The sequence below is a fragment of the Trachemys scripta genome, chromosome 11 (genome assembly GCF_013100865.1).
Source record: "Trachemys scripta elegans isolate TJP31775 chromosome 11, CAS_Tse_1.0, whole genome shotgun sequence".
NCBI classification, from domain to species: Eukaryota; Metazoa; Chordata; order Testudines; family Emydidae; genus Trachemys; species Trachemys scripta.
Window position 1 is genome coordinate 53,425,002 of NC_048308.1, and position 21,803 is coordinate 53,446,804.

Consider the following 21,803-nt stretch of genomic DNA (forward strand, 5'->3'; position numbering starts at 1 on the left):
AGATCAAAATCTACATAACCACCATAATGATAGATGTGTGGCAATGAACTAACACATTTTTCAACAGTAGCGTGTCCAAGATAGTTCTGAAAACATTCATTTGAACACCAATTTCTAATTCCCATGTTAACAGCGAGTTAGTTTTACAGCTAAGCAACATATACTTGAATTACGAAATAGGTATACCCCATACTCCAAGGGTGAAATTCACTCCTGTGAAAAGGGTCAGCCTAAGACCTATACAAGTCCAGCATTTTTATGAGGGATTTAAAGCTCAGTTCTGCAATGTGCTAAACCCTTAGACTTCAGTCCAGCAGAGCACTTAACTATATGCTTAATTTACGCATATTAGTAATCCCATTGACATCAACAGGACTACTCATGCTCTTAAAAATTAATCACGTGTGTAAGGAGGACTTAGTGGCTTTGTGCTGACCCTCTGCACAGGGGTGAATTTCACCCTGTATCAGTTATAGTCTACCTGTGCTATATAATATTGTAATCACCATATAATATTATAAAGCATCTTTCATAACATACTATGTATCTTGTGGGGCTGCACAAGAACTATACTGGTCTGTTCCTAAACCATCTGTGCAACTCTAAACATGCTAAATAGATATTGCTGCTTGAACTTATCCAAAAAAGCAGGGCCAACTCTAGGTTTAGGAAGAACCCTACAGTATACATCAAGAAAGATGAGCAGAGCCCCAACCAACGCCTTTCTATCTGAATGCCTCAGACCCATGGACCTACACATACTCAGCACCACCAATGGCCACATCTTGCCTGCCTGCCTGTCAGTGAGATTCTGTGATTTCTGGAGATATCCTATGTCAGTAGCTCCAACCTTTTTCCCCCCTAGATACTCTGTCTTTGTAATGGAATGGCAGGCTAGCAACATCCTCTTCCAGCTCCCATTCCCCTTGCTCCATGCCCCAGCACCCTGAGTTGTCCATCTATGCTCACTTTCTCCCCTGCCTGCCTAGCATGGGTTTGCTCATCCCATCCCTTTTTGTTTGCATTATTCTCTTCTTCCCTGTTTCTCACTGAAAATTATTATTCACACGCACACACTCTCTTCCCACTTCCTTGGTTGCCCAAGGCTACGTGTTGCAGCCAATGGCAGATTTCGTTGGTGGCTCTGGGAGCCAGGCCACATGCGCTAATGTGGTTAGGAAGAGTGCTAAGGGAGCAGAGAAGAGAAGACCAGTTTGTCAGCTGCAGTTTAAGAACAGGGGGAGGAATCAGGTAAACCTTTTGAGGAGCTGGGGTTTGCACAAAGGTGCCCATGGCCACATTTGCAGTGGGAGTGGGGGGAAGGAAGGAAGGACAGATCCATGCAGTTTCACCTGCTCCTACTATTCCTTTTCTTTCCCCTGCATCCCTCCCCAGCGTGGGAAAACTTGCCCTACTTGGACACCACCTGACGATGGCTGAGGAGCTGAGCAGAGAACCAAATGAGAAGACATGGAGATGAGACTGAAGTGCGCTATTTATGGCCTTGCAGCTGACTGGCTGGATGCATGTGTGCAAGATCTTGAAAGAGCGTAACTGCACTATTGCAAAGGTCCAAGGCCACTACATAACAGCACATTAACGGAATGTTTCCTTCAATTCTTTGAGTAAGCTTGTTTCTGACAGGCTGAAATTACAGAAGATTTGGGGATTTTTTTGTGTGTGGAGGCCTGGGGGGAGACAGGGAGGGAGGAAGGAGAGAGTTTAAGTTTATAAATGACCAATGGACAGCCAGCCAGCAAGTAATGTGCCTTTTTTTTTTTTTAATACTGCAAACTTTGCCAGAAAAAAAGAATACTAATTGATTGTCTGATCTGAAACGGGACTGTCAGTTGAAAGTAAAGCTGGAGAACAGAATCAACATCATTACCTGAGTGAAGGATTCCTGGTAAGATCTGGTTGACGCTCTTGTAGAATTTCAAAGATATTGGGCTGTCGCAGAAATGCGACAATCTTGTCGTTGTAGGCTGTAAGTGGCAACCGAAAACAGCTTACTGCAAACAGGTGCATTTGAAAAACAGCATCATATTTTTGTAACTTCTGAATAATAATGATAATAATGGAATTATGTCTTTATATTCATAATCTTTTTATTTACGACATTAATACAATCTATTCATTACATTTTTAGCCTAAAGGCTGGTGCTGGTTTTTGAATTTGGATATACATGGTCAGCTTTATTATGAATAAAATTTTAGATTAAAACACTATCAGATGTTAATGTGCCTTTTTTAAGAATTCAAAGTATTATAATATTTCATCACATACAGCCTCAGCTCATGTCAACCTGGAACATATATGAATGAAGTGTAGGGGGCCTTATTTTCTATTTCTTAGACCAGGTGAAAACATAATAGTAAATTACATGTGCTTCTTATTGGCTACACATTAACGTGCGGGTATTTTTGTTTTGCTTTTTCCTCTCCCTGCTTCCAACTATTCTGAAAAATAATTATTTGTTTTACTCATATTAAGGATCTGATATGGTCTCACAAAAGTAATATCTTCACACATAAGGCTGAAAATCTAGGCTTCCATACCAGCCTTAACTCATGCCACTTTGCCTAGGTATTGTCATTGTGTACCATAAGGGTTTAGAATTACAAGGTTATTAGCCAGCTTTTCTGCCTTAATGGTGAATTTCCTTATTTTTGCTTTCAAGAGAGACTCAAAGCTTCATAGATTTTATTCCTCTTCCTTTTTGTAATATCAGAATGAGAAAGGAATAAAACGATCAATAAAAAAATTCATAAGGACACTGTCAATGTTGGTATGGCAATTTGACCTACCTTCACATAGTTTTATCTGGCAAGAAATATTCTACTATTATCATATGCTTTTATAACTCCCCTGTTCTGTCACTGGGAATGACAACTTCCTTCCCAATACCCATGATTATGATGTGTTGCATTACAACATAATGCATCATTTTCTCTTCCTGCTCTGCAGCATGTGTATTTGAACACACATGGTTTACGCATATTCACACATTTCTGATGACAACAGCAATCCTACTGCTGGACGGATTGGCAGTCAACTTGTATTATGCCATACAGGAGTAAGATGCAGTCACTAGTGAAACTTCTAAGAAGGTCTGACAAATACTACAATCAAAAGTAATGAAAAGCTATTGAAACGTGGTTGGCACTGACCATCTCTTCGTTGATGTATTTATTTTTACTGTTTATTCTATCACAAAGAAAACATTACATAAATATTTTATATTTACTCATGTCTCTAAAGTGGTTTGGTCTATGAAGTGAGGGCCCACTCAAAGTGTTTGTGCCCGTTCCACTGTCAATTATTAAACAGCAATTAAAAGTATCTTTGTTCAAAACATCACCAAATGCTGAACCTGAAAAATATGCAGTGTCCATAGCAAGTGAAAGGAGTTTAAATTTGTGGTGACTGTCAAGTAACCATGCTATTAATCAAAGATCAAACAAATTAACCAATCATGATTTTTTGCACAATGCCTGTTAATTCAGTGCACCAAATTATTTTCTTAGTGGCACTGATGTCAAAAGGCTTTTGTGTGTGTATAACTGAGAACAAAATGTAGGCTATTGACCAATTTTGAGTTGACTCACACCTCATGGAAGCCCTCTGAAATAAAAGTCTAATATTTGTATTGAAATTAATGGGACGACATAGGGTCCAGGTCAATACAGAGTCTGGCCCTCTATTTGTAACTCTTCTAGTTACTTCTGAGGGGAAATTAATTAGAAAATTTAATGCAAGAAACCCTTTGCATTAACTAGCAAACATTTTGGTATTAATAAATTGGTCATGCCTGGAAGTTCTTCACTATTACACACACAAATTGAAATTCCATGATAGGGAATGATAATGGATAGAGTTAGCCATAACATACAGTAGAAGCAAAAATAAGAAAAACCCACACTGACATGCACAGTTAAATCAAAGTACACTTCCCTCAAGAGAACTCCAAGTCCTGACATACCCACTGGAACCATGTCCTGGTACTGAGCCCTGCTGACTGTATTAAACGTGCTGGACGGTCTTGGTAGAACTGGTGGTCCTGAATGACGGGCATCCTCTCCTACCTAAAAGTACAGTAGTAATTATGGACAGCAGCAAGCAAAAAACAAAACAAAAAACAAATTAACCTTCTTCATCCTGGCCTAGATCTAGCAGACTGGAAACAATTTTCATGATGACTTAGGCCTTGGTTACACTGGCGCTGTACAGCGCTGCAACTTGCTGAGCTCAGGGGTGTGAAAACGCCTCCCTGACTGCAGCGAGTACAGCGCTGTAAAGCGCCAGTGTAATCAGAGCCTGCAGCGCTGCAAGCTATTCCCCTTGGAGAGGTGGAGTACATACAGCGCTGTGAGAGAGCTCTCGCAGCGCTGGCGGTGCGACTACACTCGCGCTTCACAGCGCTGCCACGGCAGCGCTGGGAAGTCCTGAGTGTAGCCAAGGCCTTAGAAAAGCACTAGAATCCAGCTCACTCTCTTTCAGCTGTGTAGGGTCTAGTGGGTACAAAATAAGCTTGTTTTAGTACTATCACCAAAGAGAACAGATAGGACTCTGAACTCACACAGGGAGCAAGAAGGTGTTATTTGAACAGAATTATTTTTCACAGAAAAGTGATACTTTAAAGTGATTCCTAGTAGTGACCATAATGTCAGAGCAACTTCTTCAATTTTCTGGCTTTTGTGGGCTTGATCTTATTGCATTACCATTATTTTTTGCTTTAAATTATTATTACTACTACGCCATTTGCTCAATCTCCTTTTCATCCCACTCAGCCATTATGTGTGCTGCTGAACCCCTCCATGCAGAGATACTGCATCTGACTGTATTCCCAAGGTCTCACTCCCTAAGACCAAACAATAGCAGTGCTGCATTACAGTGCTGTGTCTAGCCTCTAGAACCATAAAGGACTAAAAGCCCTGAGATGTCTCCCAACATTTTTGTGCTCTCTGAATAGTACTCTCTCTATGAGAAAAGGAAAGACCTTTTCGTTTGTAGATATTGAATTGCTGGAAAGCGTAAAGTTGAGGAGTGGTGTTGTTGTTAGCTCCAGCTCAGTGTTCTAGTTCCTCTTCTGATTAAAAGAATTTCCTTCAAATATGTTTTTGTTTTAGGGGTTCTCAATCTAAAACAAGATCGGATGTTAAAAATCAACACTTTTGGATAGACAAGGCAAAAGAAAATATTTTGAGGTTTTTTCCATTAAGCATTAGTTTTCCTTCAACAAGGGTAGTTTGCTTAGATGCGAGATTAGATCCTTGATGTAGTGGCTTTAAGAAGACAAAGATAGCTGTAAGAGCTCTTGATATTGCCTGTGATCATCAAGTGGGGATGGAATAATGTGTTGAAGATGGAATAATGTGGGAAGATTGAATTATTGCCTCATTTGGAATGGAGGAAGAGACAGCCCCATCAGGACCATCGGATCCATCACATACTCTCCTCCCTCATACTCTAACAGAGCCGATTAGTGTCAGCTAGGAGAAGGTAGGTAGGGATTCTTGCATGGATCTTCTGTGTAATGTAAGGATCCCTAGGTCCCCAATTATGCCAGCATGAAGGATTAGCTGGTCAGGGGCGACACTCCAGGGCATTGGGTACCATCAATCCCCTGCATGGGGTGGAACACAGATCTGCCAGAGCTTCTCTCAGGATTAGCCTCTTTATGTGCATGTAATGGTTTGTCTGGAGCCTCCAACTCTGCCGATGAGAAGGCAGGTTCCTGTTCAACCATTGGAGCTGTCGGTACCTGTAAACAAGCAATCTGGCTCTTGGAGAGAACAGGGGATCGACCTCGTGTCTTTGATGTAGTTTCTTCCTCCAGTGTGATGCTGTTGCTGAATAAGGTTAGGCCCAAAAGGAGAGGAGATTGAAGATGGGGAGTGTGAAGATATTCTCCAGGGAGACATAGGCCGTCCCAGAGTGTGGGGCATATTGTGGATGGGACTGATGGATCCGGCGGCTCCCTGGTTATAGCGGATGTCAGGTACATCTGGAGATGGGCCAGTATTGGTGCAAAGTTTAGTCTGGAGTTCTTAGACTGTGCCAGTGGGTGCCAATCCTTTGGCTTATGCATCAGAACCAAAGTAGGTACCAAAACAATACTTACTCCTTCACTCATGTTGAGGAGAATTAAGCAGGCCTACATCCTTAGTATTTGCACTTGAAGACTCACCCAATTTGGACAGAGTTGGGGAGGGATTTTTTTTTCTAGGAGCAGCATTTGAAGAGGATCTGTCCTTATTCTTGTGAAAGTGCCCTATGATCTCATGAGACTCTAGGAAGGGACTCTTTGGTCTTTGCAGTTGTTGCCTAAGCACCTGAGCTAGTGCCTGGAAGGACGCTGCTCGTCTACTTAGTTTGGTGTACAGGGAGGTCTACCCAGGCCAGATCTGACTGAGGTCTCATGACCTTCTCCAGGAGATTCTTTCTCACCTAGAGCTTTCAATCCTCACAGGTTTGGGGAGGGAAGGAGTGACAGATGCTGCACTGAGCAGAGAAGTGAGCCTCGCCAACGCAGTAAAGGTAGCGCTGGTGTTCGTTGCTCACTGAGAAGGAGCAGGGGCAGATGATACAATTCTTAAACTCTGGAAGTCTGAGCATCTTCCTTGTCTGTGGGGAAAAAGTTCCCCAATGCAGGGAAAAACTGCTATAATGCTACTAAAAACCATCAATACTAAAATACTGAGAATTACTTACAATATAGATTTACAGATTAAGATGAAGAAGGAGGTAGCTGTGGACACAGAGGTTTCTGACTCAGACCATGCGGTGGTGGGAAGGAAATTGAGAGGTTTTGATCTGCACTGCCACTTACACCTTTGGTTCAGAGCACAAGGAGAGCAACTCTGCAGGTGTGAACCAACAGGCCCTACTTGCTAGAAATCTTCAATCTCAGAAGCATGGTGCGCACATGTATCCACGTATGAAAAACACATAGGGATCAAAACTCTAAGAAAAACCAAGGCCAGTATCTGGTAACCAAGAAAACCTAGCTTTATGGGTGTCAGGATAGGATCATGCCAATAAAAAAGTTAAAGCTCAAAATATTTTTCTAAAGTAAATTCTCCCTAAAATACCGCATAAATTAAATAATGTGTAGTGCTATAAATATTGTATTAGTACTACTTCAAGGTGACCTGCATAGCCACTGGGTTAGCCACTTTTGAGAAATGCCCAACCTGGGGCTAATAAAACATATCACCAAATATCATTTTGTATTCTGGCTATAATAGGTACTGTGTAAAGAAATAGGTACTGTAAGACCCATCCTGCAAGATGCTTAGACCCTAAAAGGGGCTGTAGTTGGCACTATATACCAAAGACTAGGTTAAAAAACCATTGCAAAAATCAAGTACCCCCAAATTAGAAAATGCTAAAATTAACATTGTTCACACAACTTTAATTCAGTCCCATATGCATACACATTATAACAGAGTCTTGCCCAACATGACATAGTAAGTCTGTGGCAAAGTCAGGATCAGATGATCCTGCTCTCACGAGTCCCAGGCCGGTGCCCTCGGCATAAGAGAAAAACTTAACTTCTTGCAATCCTTTGCCTTATTCCTGCTCCACTCTGTGCACTGAACAAAGCAGGGGAGAACAAACAGTTTGTGATAATTTAATTACAGACTGTATCATATTATTAGAGATTGTATCAGAGGGTAGAGGGCAGAAAGCTGACCTAAAGAGGCAGCACAGGTTTTCCCCCACTGCAGGGGAATTCTCAGGTTGTCGCCAGCCATCCCCGAGTAAGGTACATCAGGGGTGGGAAGCAGGGAAAATGCATGCTAGGAGTAAGGAAGCATTCCGGCAGATCCTCATCTGCCACAGTTGCTACTCACAGACAGCATAAATTAGAGCAGCCCTCTAGCTCCTCTAAATTATGCTGAGTGCAGTGTTGGTCCCTGACCAGATCTAAGTGAGGGCAGTGGAAAGATGGCTTAGAACCACCTTCCCCACCTCTTTCCTCACCTGCAGTGAAGGTAAACTCAGTACAGTCAAGGAACTAGCCTACAGTATTTGCATATGCATATAAACATAAAAATATCTTATTGTCAGGACATAATTGACTCAAAGCCTTCTAGTGAAAACAATACAGTTCAAGAGTTTTGTAATCAGAACCCAATTACAGAATTTCTTTATATTATAGATAAGAGGTTTTAAGCATTTCTCCTTAGAATCAATGTTCTAAAAAGGTTACATTATTATTACTAGTGTGATGTCATATGGACCATAAAATTTAACTATCTGACATTCTGTCAGTGGTAAGAAGAATTTTTACCTTTCTTGGTCTATAGTACCATAGCATATATGGGAAAACAGTATAATATTTAGGCGTGCACGCACACAAACTTGTTTTTCTAAATTAAATCACCTACTTGCTTTGACACTTCCCTAGTCAGTGTAAATTGCTGTGGCAGTAAAAAACAGGCTACTGCTGTTTGGTGAAGAAATCTGTATTCAAGAGCCCTCCTGTGGTTTGATGGCGTTACTGCCATTTAATAGCAGCAGATAAAATCCTATCAGATTATTAGCATAATCAAATCAGACCTTTCCTTGTACAATAAAGACCATCACAGGCTTTTCAAAAGGTAAGAACGTCTTTTGTTTGCAGGTGGATACCACGCTGGCGGAACCATTAAACTATTGACAAAATAATGTTTGAATGGAATGATGTGAAAACTGGATGATCCTGAAATCCTTGTTAGCTAAGTAACAGGAGGAGCAGTTCAGGCTTACCTCACCAGCACTGTGGCTGCGCTGTCTGGTTAAGTGCTGTCGATGCACTAATGCACTAGTGGGCCTGCTACTCTGCAAGGGAAGCCGTGGGTCAATGAACGTGGTGGTGCGGGAATTGTGGTCAACAAAAAAAGCCTAGAAAAGGAAAAAAGATTTCAGAGTCAACATTCATTGTAACTTAGAATATCAGGGTTAGAAGGGACCTCAGGTGATCATATAGTCCAACCCCCTGCTCAAAGCAGGACCAATACCCAGACAGATTTTTGCCCCAGATCCCTAAATGGCCCCCTCAAGGATTGAACTCACAACCCTGGGTTTAGTAGCCCAATGCTCAAACTGAGCTATCCCTAACTACACCTTCCTGCAGTAAGTACACTGGCAGGAGAGAAAGTGTGTGAGAATTAAAGCACAGGAGGATCTGGGTTCCAGTCACTGCTTTGAGACTTTAGAAAATTGCCTCGGTTTCCCCTTCTGTAAAACAAGGATAATGTGTCTGTCTCACAGGAGACTTATGAGACTTAGTTCATTAATGTTTATACATCATTTTGAGATCCTCAGATAGGCCACAACATAAAAATACCAAGACAAATCATGATTGTTCTTCTAGAAAAGTGGACATGAATGTCTAACAGAAGTTATGTCAGCGCATTCACCACTTAATTTCATCTGTATGCATCTAAAAGGAGGTCACTTAGTGGCAACAACACTGCACTTTAACAAGCTATTTATCATATCATTATAAATATAGATAGGGTGTGTACACATGTCAAGCATATGATTATGTTTTAGGACACAATGTGATTATAGGTTAAAAGGAGTGTTCTCCATCGTTCTGCTAAAGCTATTCTAGGTAGGCCAACTTAAAGAGTCGACCAGGGATACAGAGAAGACGATGCCAAAAATATAAAAGAAGAATTCAAAGCAGGCCCAATGGTTTCCTAGAATAAGAAGAAATGACAAGCATTGACTGGTTAGCCATTTGCTGAGACAAGGCCACGTGGTCATGGGTCCTAAACTTGAAAAGCCTCAAGTTGTAACACAATTAGAGAAAAAAAAACCCTCTCTATTCCAAGATATTTAAACTTGTTCCAGTTTTAGTGTCACACTTGGAAAACATTTCCTTGCCATTCTCATGCTTTTGGGGATTTTCAGACACCATGAAGGAGACACGTGGCACTACAGGAGAAGGATATCTAGACTAAGCATCCACCCAGGTGATCCCAAGGCAGGTATATCAGCTTCCAAGGGAAGCAGTCTCTCCTGTTTGTTCAATGTCACTTCCTGGCCAGGAGCATGAGTAGCTGCCTTGTAGTTCTGACAGACGGCCTGTGCTCGTGCTTCAGCCCCTGCTACTGCTCCTGGGCGCACTCCCCCTCCAGCCTGCTCTGCTCTAGCTCAGTGGTCTCCCCAGGGGGTGCACAAGAGGATCTTTCGGGCTGCGCGGCAGGAGAAGCACTGCCGGAACAGCGTCTCCCTCCCTCGGCAGTTCGGTCAGGAGTCTGAGCGGCTTTTTTTCCCCCCTCCCTCAGCAGTTCAACCGGAAGTCTGAGCAGCATTTTTTTTTTTTTGCTTTGACAGTTCGACTCAACAATTTTTTTTACTGATGGGGTGCGTGATCAAAAAAGATTTGGAGACCACTGCTCTAGCGCATGCCCCTGCTCCTGCCTGCATCTGCTCCTGCCCCAGCTGCCTGCCCCGCAATTCTGACAGCCTTCTCCTCAGCTAGGAGTTTTGGCTGTTGAGGAGAAAAATGGTTACTTATCTTCTCGTAAGTGTTGTTCTGTGAGACGTGTTGCACATGTCCATTCTATTGTGCGCGTGGGTGTGGAGGAGATTTCATGCACCGGTGCCGGAGAGTTTTCCCTAGCGGTACATGTAAGGGTAACCTGGCTTCCTTCTGCCTGGATCTGAAGATATAAAGGATGGAACCCACTCCCGCACCTCTCCTTCACTTCCTTTGCATGAGACTCACATAATGATAGACTTTGATGTGCTGGCGAAGGAGGGTAGGTCACAGAATGGATATATGCAACACATCTTGAAGAGCAACAGTTACAAGAAGTAACAGGTTTTTCCTTTTTCAGGTGATTACATACGTCCATTCCAGTGGAGGTGACTCCCATGCTGTTTTCAATGGAGATGGGGCTCAGAGTCTCATCTGAAGAGGGATTGTTGGAATGCTTCCCCAACATTCATGTCACCCCTTGAGGCAGTTATAATCTCATAATATCTAGTAAAGGTACATACACGTCACTACCCTATAAATGTCAACAATAGGATCAGTTCCCACAAAGCCAGTAGATGCCAAATGTGCTCTAGTTGAATGCACTGACAGTTTTCCAAGACGTGTCAGAAGTTTGGCATTATAGCACACAAAAATGCAGCTGGTAATCCGTTTAGAAAGTCTCTCTCGTCACAGATGACCTCTCATTCTCTCTGCATAGGAAACAAAGAGCTGACAAGAAACCTGAAGGAGTTTTGTTCTATCCAGATAAAAAGCCAGAGCTCTGCACACACCCAGAGTATGCAGCTTTTGTTCATTTTTCTAAATGTATGGCTTTGGAAAAAAGACCAGTAAGTATATTGGCTGATAGTGGCGGTGATGGCTACTAAGAAGAGTACTTCAGCCAAAAGATGTAACACTGAACAAGAGACTAAGGACTCGAATGGAAGCCCTATAAGAGCCTAAAGAATTCAAGTCCTAAGGCAGGGCCAAATCCCAAATAAGTGGGCAAAGCCTATGCAATCATTTCAGGAATCTGGTTGCTATGGGATTAGTGAACACAGTTCTTCCAGTAATACGAGAATGATATACAGAAATTGCAGCCAGATGCACCTTGATCAAACTGACTGCCAGATCTGACTCTTAGAGAGACAAAGTGGGTGAGCTAATATCTTTTATTGGACCAACTAGGGATGTAAATACCGTTTAAAAAGTTAACCATTTAAATGATTAACCGATTAAGCAAGTGGGGCCAATCCTGCCAGCCAGCACGGCGGGGACTGGGGCTCATCTGCTGGCATGGCTGGGGCCTTTCTGGCTGGGTGGCGCTGTCATGCCGGGTGGTGCGGCTGGAGCCACTTCGGCCAGGCAGCAGGGATCTGGCTGGGTGAAGCAGCTGGGCCTACTCCAGACGGTGTGGTGCTGCTGGTGTTGGCTGGCCGGACGGCCCAGTTTTAACGGTTAAGGCAGGTTAACCTTTTACATCTCTAGGACCAACTTCTGTTGGTGAGAGCCACACAGAGCTCTCCTTCAGGTCATGAAAGCTCGTCTTTCTCACCCACCTTGTCTCTCTCATATCCTACATAGCTACAGCTACACTGCATACAGATCTGACTCTTTCAGACGTAGAAAACAGTCCAAAATCTTCTAGATTGAAAGATTAAGAGACAAATAGTGGTGGACCACCCACACAGAGAAGTGTTTCCACTTATCATAAGTAAGCTATGGTCTGGAAGGTTTTCTACTATTCTGAGCAGAATATTTTGGACTGCTGCTGAACAACGTGCCACCTCTGGCATTAGCCAACAAGAAACCAATTCTTGAAGTGAAGCACTTACTGAGTTCAGATGCAACACCTGACTGTGGTCTTAAAAGATTATAGTCCTTGACTAGCTAGAGAAGTAAGGGACAGCCTGTGCAGATCAAAGTATGGGGTTGTCTTGGCCAGGCTGGGGCTATGAGGATCATCCTTCCTCTGTTTATCTGAGTTTCAATATCACTCTGGGAATGAGAGGTACTGGTGGGTAAGCATCTAGTATATCATTGTTTCATGGAAATAGGAAGGCATTTGATATGGAACCCTGACTGTAGCCAGCTGGGGGAATATCCTGTTCTGCCATGTTGCAAACAGATCTACCGTAGGAATTCCCACAACTTGAAATACCAACACATTAGAATTCATGGGCTGAGAGAGAATTCGTGGTCTCTGCTTAGAACAGCAGGTGTGAAGCCTTGAGAGTTATATAATTCCTTACACTGAAATTCCACTTCTTGACTGCCTCCTGACACAGGTTGTCTGACTGGTGCTTGTTTATATAAAACATAGCTGTGGCACTCCCTGTGAGCACCTGGCTTGAATGGGTGAGAGGAACTGCTGACATGCTCAGAATGTTGCACGTTGCTTCACAGTTTGAGATCATGTATGTGTAGCCTGGCCATGTGAATAGACCACATGCCCTGAGCTTGCAGTTCCCCACTCCATGATGGAAGCATCCATTGATGAAAGTCATTAAGGGGAGAACTGGTAAGAATGGGACTGCCCTGAACACAATGCCTGGGGGCATCCACCAATCCAGGGACGATAATACTCTGGCTGGGATGCATACCAGCTTGTCCAGGTGGTGTACCTCTGGGCACTAGAAAGATTTTAGCCATGCCTGCATACACAAGAGATGGATCTTGGCTTGTGTGTCACACATGTACAAGTGGCCGTGTGCCCCAGAAGCCTGAGGCAGTTTTACATTGTGGTTTGCAGCTGCTTCTTGAAGGCTGCACAAACTCCCCTGGTCCTGAGCAAAGCCTAGAGAAGCCAAAACAATTAAAAATGAACTTTAAGAAAAAAATAAAAACAAACACCCAACTGGATGAAAAAACGAGTACCACTAATTACTATGGACAATTATACACTAACTACATACTCATTTAAAGGCAAAAGACTACCAAAGTACAACAACATGCTCCGACCATAGATGGTAAAAAGGGAACTGAAAGAGGATGGGGTGGCTCTCGCTCCACCCTTTATATCCTTGACTCCAGGCATGAGGTAAGGTAGGGTGCCTGCCTGCCCACCCCTATTATGGAAATCTTTCTGTTGCCAGTGCATGAGACATGCACATACAACCCCCCCCCCCCAGTGGAATGGACATATGCAATCCCTTGAAGATGAAATCAGAGTTCCTCTTATAAGCCGTATGAAAATAGATAGTCAGAAAACATGAGTCATGCGATAGAAGAGATAAGTATTATTATTTACTATGGTGGGGAGCATAGGGTCACTTCTGGGAAGTTCACATGACACAAAGGAGAAGCAAAAGCAGCTTCATACTATGGCATGGGACTATGATATCAAATTGTCCTTTTAGGTCTCAGGACAATGGGTTTGAGGCGTGGAAGGTTTGGAATTGGGTCGGGGGGGGGGTTGTATCTGTCTACTGTCCCTATTGTGACTATAATTTCTGGTTACTGTTTTGAAGTTTTCATTTAATAAATGTGAACAGAAAAGAAACTGAGGCTCCAACATACTGGGAATAGTCCAGCAGAGGGCACCAAAACTCTGAAGGCCCCCAGATTGTCAAACTGCTGTCTGGTAATCTGGAGCTAAATAGAGATATGCCTTACAAGTTGGTGTCTGGGATGAGACAAACTTTATAAAGGAAAACTACATACATTTTGCTCAGTTGAGATATCTATAAATGTACAAATTAAGCATAATGTTTCTCTGTTGAATTTTGAAATGTTTTTGCTAATGGCAATGTTTGAGCCTAGGTCTGGTGGTGTCCACCTGGCCAAATAGTGATGTCAATTGTGACACTGGCTACACAGGATCCAGGTATTATAGAAATACCTGTTTTACCAATTTCAATATTGGCTTTTTAAATTTCTGCAAGGAGGCAGAGGGGATGCGCCATGTCATCTTTGGTATCTATGCCCCAGCTAATAGGTTTAATTCTCTTACTAGCAAATGTCCAGTAATTCTTTTTCAGGCGCTGATATTTATTTTATCCAACTCTATCTATCTGTATTCTGAAAGAAGCAAGATAACCTTCCAAAGGCTGACTTCAATGTACCGACCTTATAATAGAGTATACTTAGAAAAACAAACAAAAACAATGATTCGATACGAAAAAAGTTACTTGTTTAGAGCTATACTGCAGATGCACAATTCTCTGATTTAATGCAGCCATCTAACACATCATGTAATGCTTTTTTGTACCCACTTAAACTATGCTTAAAGATTATATTAAGGGTGATCATGTCTTATTAAGCATGAATGCTTTTAGGCCAGCCAGCAGCAGTCTATAATAAAGCACAGATTTACTGTGCTGAAGCTTCATTAAAGAAAATCATTGGAACTTCAAAGCTCTGGGCTAATCTGGACACTGGTTCCACAGCTGGAAACTGAACTGAGCACACTTAGGAAAAAAAAAAAAAAAAAAACTAAGAAAAACACCCTAATTTTAAAGAAACTCCTATCACTGGTCCTGGCAAGGTATAGCCAGAAAACTTATAACAGTTGTGCAAAGTGACAGAATTTTGACCAAAAATTTAATCCCTTCCCCCTCAAAGAACTATACATTTTAAAATAGAAGTTATTTGAAATAAAGGCTGTGAATGCTTGTTTAAATACTTTATTTCCATCAATGGTCAACTTTATTTTAACATCCCCCAACACACTATTTTTATTCTAGTTTTCTGTTTATACACCGATTTTCCATGTATGATTTGCTTGCAAATCCAGGAAAGGTTTTTTTTTTTTTTTTTTTTAAATGAGATGGTTGTTTAGTTTAGAGCCAGGCATTTCAGAACAACTTCTGCCTAAGCTTCTCCACAGAGTTCTACCAATGGACCTCAGTTCACAGCCAATTGCGCAGAGGTAAGAAACATCAGCATCTACTAGGGAGTAAAGGCCACTTGTCCCATTCTTTGTCTCTTTGCTCTAGCTGCTGGTCTGTGAAATAAGACACTTTAATCTTCACTGCCACTAGCCTAATAATTTGTGTTATCAAGAAAAATATCTATATGTTCTCTAACTGGCAGGGTCCCACTCAGTCATTCATCTTCTATATCACAAGATATATTAATCCCAGAATTCACTTGTGCACATGAGATATGTGTTGCTTTTTATTATGCTTTAACATATTTGTAAGGTGACAGCAGGTGAAAAATGAAAGAGCATTTTTTAATTGCAGCACAACAGAGATGAAGTATGGTCACCATCAGCACAAGTACTAAGGCACATAGAAGATATATTTATACATTGTGGCACAAGTACTGGACAAGCAAGGCACGCTGTACAAGTTAGGCCAAGCAAGCCCTCATTTAGGTCATACACAGGCTACGATTCCTCTACTGTACTGAATAAGTTTTTCTACTGTGACTTATCTTCCACTGGTCACTAAAGAAGCAAGTATTACTTGTGGAAAAGCCAATTCAAAATGGTGAGAACCAGCAATCCTGAGCTATGGCACAGAAAAATATACTTCAAAATAAAGAGCTTCCTATGAGGCTTTGTTCAGTGCTTCCTCTATGTCTTATTACAGCTGCATTAATCACGATCATCAAGTACCACACACACAGAAATCCAGGGTTTGATTCTCCCTCTGGAGGATATGAGTAGCTCCTACTGAACTCAAAATGGAGTTACTCATATTCTTCAGGGAGAGAACTGGGCTCCAGGAAATTTAAGGGGAAGGGCTCAGTGAGAAAGAGGGAGACAGGGGGGAAAAAGGATGTTAAAATAATTGTATCTCCCCCACCATTTTTACACAATGTTTTCCTTAAAGCTGAAAAGTAATAAATCCAAGACGACAACATACCTCAAGCATATTTCCTGCCTTCAGTTTAGAGTCTGTTTGTATTCCCCATTCAGGTGTCAAGTACATTACTCATGTGGACACGCAAACATTCATGGCTAAATGTAGCCAAGAATTATAGACATAGGCACTTATTGGCTTAGTCAGACTATAGTCCTAATTGTTGATGCAGTTTTGTTGAAGCTGTGTTGGTTCCAGGATATTAGAGAGACAAGGTGGGTGAGGTAATATCTTTTATGGGACCAGCTTCTGTTGGTGAAAGAGATGAGTTTTGAAGCTACACAGAGCTCTTCTTCAGGTTCTGACAGGGTCTGGTGCCGCTTTGAGTTGGTTGGTCCTGGTTGGTAGGAAGCTTGCTTCTGATGATGAGCTTGGAGAAGTTGGGGGGTTGCTTACAGGTCAGAAGAGGGGGTTCAGGAAAGATTTCTTTCAGGATGTGATCCCCATCAAGTATGGTCTGTACTTGTTTAATGATACTTCCTACTAGTTCCAGTGTGTGGTCAAAGATCACAGCTAGGGTGTACGGTTGGAGGGAGGTTTATTACACCCTTAGTTGTCACCTACCAGCTCATACTGGGGTCCATACAAAGTATCATTAAACAGTTACAACCCGTACTTGACAGCAACCACTTCCTGAAAGAAATCTTTCCTGAAACTCTTCTCTGGCTTTCAAACAACCCCCCACCTCACCAAGCCCATCATCAGAAGCAAGCTCCCAATAGACCAGGATTCAACTCAAAGCAGCGCCAGACCAACAGACGCAAAACTTGCAGACATGTCTCCATTGCTACAACGATCAACACCCCTAACACCACACCTTTCAAGATCCATGAGTCCTACACATGCCTATCACAGCATGTGATGTACTTCCTACAGCACACTAGGTATCCCAACAACAACTATGCAGGTGAAAGCAGACAATCACTATGCTCCTGAAATGAACTCACACAATGATAAAAGACAAAAACACCATATTACTTGTGCTTATATTCATAACTTTGCTAGACAATAAAAATCATGGCTTGAATAGACACACTGGATTTATGGCTTATTACAACAACTGATAACCCACTAAACCCCCTCCCTTCCAGATTTTCCCCTCCCCCCGACGACTGGAGAGGTGTTAACTGGTCATTTCGCCTTGAAAGGTCCCTTGAAATATGTGAACTACTTATGCTAAACAATCTGTTCCACCTCACATTTAGTTGTGACTTTTTGAGTACATTTTGCAGGCTTGAAGAAGAGCTCTGTAAGCTTGAAAGTTTGTCTCTCTGACCAACAGAAGGTGGTCCAACAAAAGATATCACCTCCTCCACCTTGTTTCTCTATAGTCCTAATTACCATTTATTTCTTACCCAAATAGATATCACTATCACTCCCTCACATGTTAATTCTAGCATACTTTTATTCTTTTCTATATCTATGCAAAGGGGAAAATGCCACTCTAGGTAGCACTATTACCTTGTAAGGCCACTGAAAATTCCCAACTTACTTTTAGTTTACTTAGTCTATTGAATATAAAATTCTAAATGTCATGGTCATACAAAAAGTAACTGTAATTGCTCTCTCCTCGACAGTATTCAATAATATCATTTTCCCAAGGAAAGAAGCAGATCCAATATCACACCAACTTAAAAAAAAGGAAAATTAATGTAGGAACCACAGAGCAAATTTAAACTCTTTCTGTTGAAATAAATATCATAACTTTTCTGACAATGAAAAGGATTTCTAATTCAAAGGTCCTAATTCTTTTAAAGTGGCCAAATTAGAACCTTAAATCTAGAAGGCTTTGCAATGCAACCATACCAAACAATTAATTTCTCGCAGTATTTATGGCCAGCATTGAATCACACAGAACCCAACTTTATGAGACATTCCCAAAGGCCAAGCTGGTCTGAATGCATCCAATCTCATCTCATCTCCAAAGCTGATCAATAATCAGTCTATTTGGTACTTGGATGGGGGACCAGCTGGGAACACCAGAAGCTATTCAGAAAGAAAAACTAATAAGGGATAAAGATAAATTCCATTATATAGAAGTTTTAAACTACAGTATGGGAATCTAATAGTGAATGATGTAGAAAAGTTATAATTCTCTACTAAATGTTTTCCATAATGGTTAATGTTACTCAGTCTCTCTTCCCAACAATGCTCCCTCAGCACAGACAGGATGTACTACTTTGTGCAGGGGAGAGGAAGGAAAAAAACAGCCAGAGTAATACAGAGAATCATCTGCATCTCTGCTCCTTTTAAGAGCAGATGCTTCAATCCCATCATTACAAAGACAAAATCCAACCAGCGTTACATATGTGTTCCAGGTACCTTGCCCTGATGGTCATGCTTCATTTCCCAACCTCTCGGCAGCTCCAGCTGTTTGTTAGCAAACATATTGAGGAAGCCCACCAAATCTCGATTATGCTGGTAACGCTCAAAATGATGGGTGTCCCGCCGGACTTTGGTGATCATGTGCTTCAAACACGTGTTGTTTGTAAACATGCGGTAGGCACTCTGAAAATTTCATAATAAAATAATTTCAGGAAAGGACATTAGAAGTTAAACGTCTACGTAGACAGATCATCAGTCCAACAGTTGGATGAGTGACCTATGTTCCAATGAGTGGATAATAACTTGAACCCCAAACCAGCAAAGAACTTAAGCCTCAGTTCAATGGGCACTGGTGCTTGCCCAGGAGCAGTCCCACTGAAGTCAACAGGACTGTTCATGTGTTTAAAGTTAAGCATGTGCTTTAGTGATTTGCTGAACTGGGGCCCTGACCATTAGATAAATAGTCAGCAATATGGAAGAATGGACATTAAAGAAAGAATAACAGAGTGGGAAGCAGTTATGAAATAAACACTTCACAATATATTTGATCATAAATGTTTTATTCATTTTCCAAAGTATCTAGATTTTAATCAAATAAAGTATGTAGCTCTTTTTCCCTGGAAAGGCAGCCTTCCTAATGTAAATTTATGGCCTGCAGCTCTAATAAACTTTGAAGGAAACTGTTTCCAGCTGAACAATAACAGCAGAAGAAAAGCCATGAAGTCTTCATTGCCTAACTCTATTATTCACCCAATGAGGTGCAAGCTGCATTTTTCCAGCATTCCACTTCACTGATGTTGGTGTAGTTATGACTGCTTCTTCTAGCAATAAAATTGGTGTAAATTGCAGAGACTTCACAATGCCCTTCCTAAGAATTCTCTTAAGGGTAATGTATATAAAATAATGTCTCTTCTCTTGCCCTAGTACCTGGCAACAAAACTGAAAGTGTACTAGAGTTTGGCACTATATTTTTTATGGAAAGTCACCAGGGATTTACATTAACATTGTTTCAACCTACTTGGATTCTAAAAGGATACTTGCATGTTTGATTGTAGCTCTACATAAACAAAACGAATGAAAGTCACAGAAATATACATGCCTTTTTTTCATCAAACAAAATGGACCTCTGCCTTATGAATTAAAGATGCAGATGCAGCTGTGCAGGCTAGATTCCATGCAGCTGATTGGAACAATACACATACCATCCAATTAAAACTAACACTGCCCAGTAGTTTTAAAGCCGCTGAATTATTAACAGGAGTACTTGCAGACAGTGAAGTATTCATTACATTATTTCTATTTATAATGTGCATGGAAAAAATAATGAACAGAAAAACTATTTAGGAAAGAGACCATTGGAGAATAAATAGGGAAAATTTTTAATCAGATATGGGGGGGAAACAACACAAGAGACCTCTTTTATTCAATGATTTCTAATGTAATTTCATATAAAATAGGTGAGTATGAATATGCTCTACTTAAATCCTCAAAATAGGATTTTGTAACTTGAGTAGTGTACACAACTGGCCATCTTCAGGGGTGTATTTCATCCTTTATAGGTGGATCACCTGTTGCAAGAAGCAAATTAGTTATGTTTTGCAACAGTAAGACTGGGCAAATAGATAAGCAAAAAGTAAAAACCGAAGACACTGTAATACTCCAGGGGCAGTTTTTATATCACACCCAGCTCCAAAAGAATGCACTAAAGCAGTGGGATTTGCTATATCTGCCTGAATATACTTACCAGTGTATACTGTATCCAGTCATGTCTGTAGATTGTACGCTGTTCAGGGCAGAGATTTATTTGTTTGGCACCTTTCCTCTATTATATAATGCCATGTACACTTACAATGCTGTATACAGTAGTAGCCATTACAAAGTCAGTATTTACCACCATTACTAGAGTGTTATCTGATAATGCAGAGATTCACTGTGTGTAAAGTAGACAATAACTGAAGTATCTCAAATAACATGGTGGTAAATGGGTAAATATTGGTTCTTTAACAGTTACCACTGTAAATAAATAAATAAATAAAATGCCCCCCTTGCCACCCTCCCCAAAAAAGATTCCCCATTGCATCACTCTAGTTTTCTGGACATCTAATGTAATGCAGTGGTGAATCAGGCCCATAACATATAAACGCTGCAGTTCCTCAGCACAGATGAAATCAGAAACCTTGACTTGAGCCTTATGTTAACAGCTGGTACGTACTGCAAATTTTCCATAGTGTTTTCGTGGATATGCACAATTTGAATAGTAAAGTAATAAATCCCTCATATTGAGTAGCTCATCACATAGTTTCCTTTTTCATATCTTAGTCTCAAAATATTGAGTATGATTTTTCTATGCAAGAAAAATACAGAGACCACAGATGTGCCCATATTTATCAATGTATATTTATGAAATTGCATGTCAGTATACACTATACTCACAGGGTTAGAATGCAGCACTGTAAAGAACTCTGGACTGATAAGGAATTTCACCGGAGGAGACTGTAGCAATAAAGTAAGCCTGGATCTGGAGGTAGACTGAGGCAGCACATTCTCCCTTCGAAAATCTAACAACAAAGTGAGTGACAAAGATTTCCAGTAATAACGTTTAACAAAACCTCACTGCAAACAACTACATTGATTTGCATTATACACTCATGATAATTCCTGGATGGACATTTCTCTCAGGTTCTTAAAACGTTCTCTACGTAAGTGTACCTCAAATAATCCTAATTTATCAATGCATGTTCGCTGAAGATATGACGTTTCCAGGGTAACGGTGTAGTTATACTTTTTAATTGTTTCTGATGTAAGAAATACATAAGTGCCACTCTTACAAATCAATATTTACCCACAGTCACCACACAATGGTACTTGGGATACTAGAGCCATATTCCTACAAACGGAAAAAAAGGTAACAGTGGTATGTCAGATACCATTGTGCTGTAACTGCAGACAAATACTGAGTTTTTTTAATGCCAACCAACGTGAATACGTACAGTACATATAAAATCAATGTAATTTGTTATATGTTTCACTTCTCCTATTACAAGACAGCCAGCAATGAAGCACTGATCAGTTGTACAGCATTTAACAAAATGCTCATACAATGGAGGAAAGAAAAGGTTTGGTAAGGAAATCGATTTCAGTTCCATGTTTCCAGATGGATATGATAAACATTTGGGTGTCCCCT

The 21,803-nt window shown here is 41.1% G+C and overlaps 1 protein-coding gene across 5 annotated transcripts in view; it reads right to left on the reverse strand.

Moving 5' to 3' along the window:
* The window catches only part of HECW2 (HECT, C2 and WW domain containing E3 ubiquitin protein ligase 2), a 245,333-nt gene that overhangs the window by 44,964 nt on the left and 178,566 nt on the right, over window positions 1-21,803 (reverse strand). For all 5 annotated transcript variants that reach the window (XM_034785543.1, XM_034785544.1, XM_034785546.1 and 2 more), the window contains 5 exons: window positions 21,053-21,177; window positions 18,617-18,802; window positions 8,759-8,893; window positions 3,984-4,086; window positions 1,889-1,985 (listed from right to left, as the gene is read on the reverse strand). In XM_034785543.1, coding sequence (XP_034641434.1) covers window positions 1,889-1,985; window positions 3,984-4,086; window positions 8,759-8,893; window positions 18,617-18,802; window positions 21,053-21,177 — 646 coding nt within the window. The remainder of the gene's footprint in view (window positions 1-1,888; window positions 1,986-3,983; window positions 4,087-8,758; window positions 8,894-18,616; window positions 18,803-21,052; window positions 21,178-21,803) is intronic.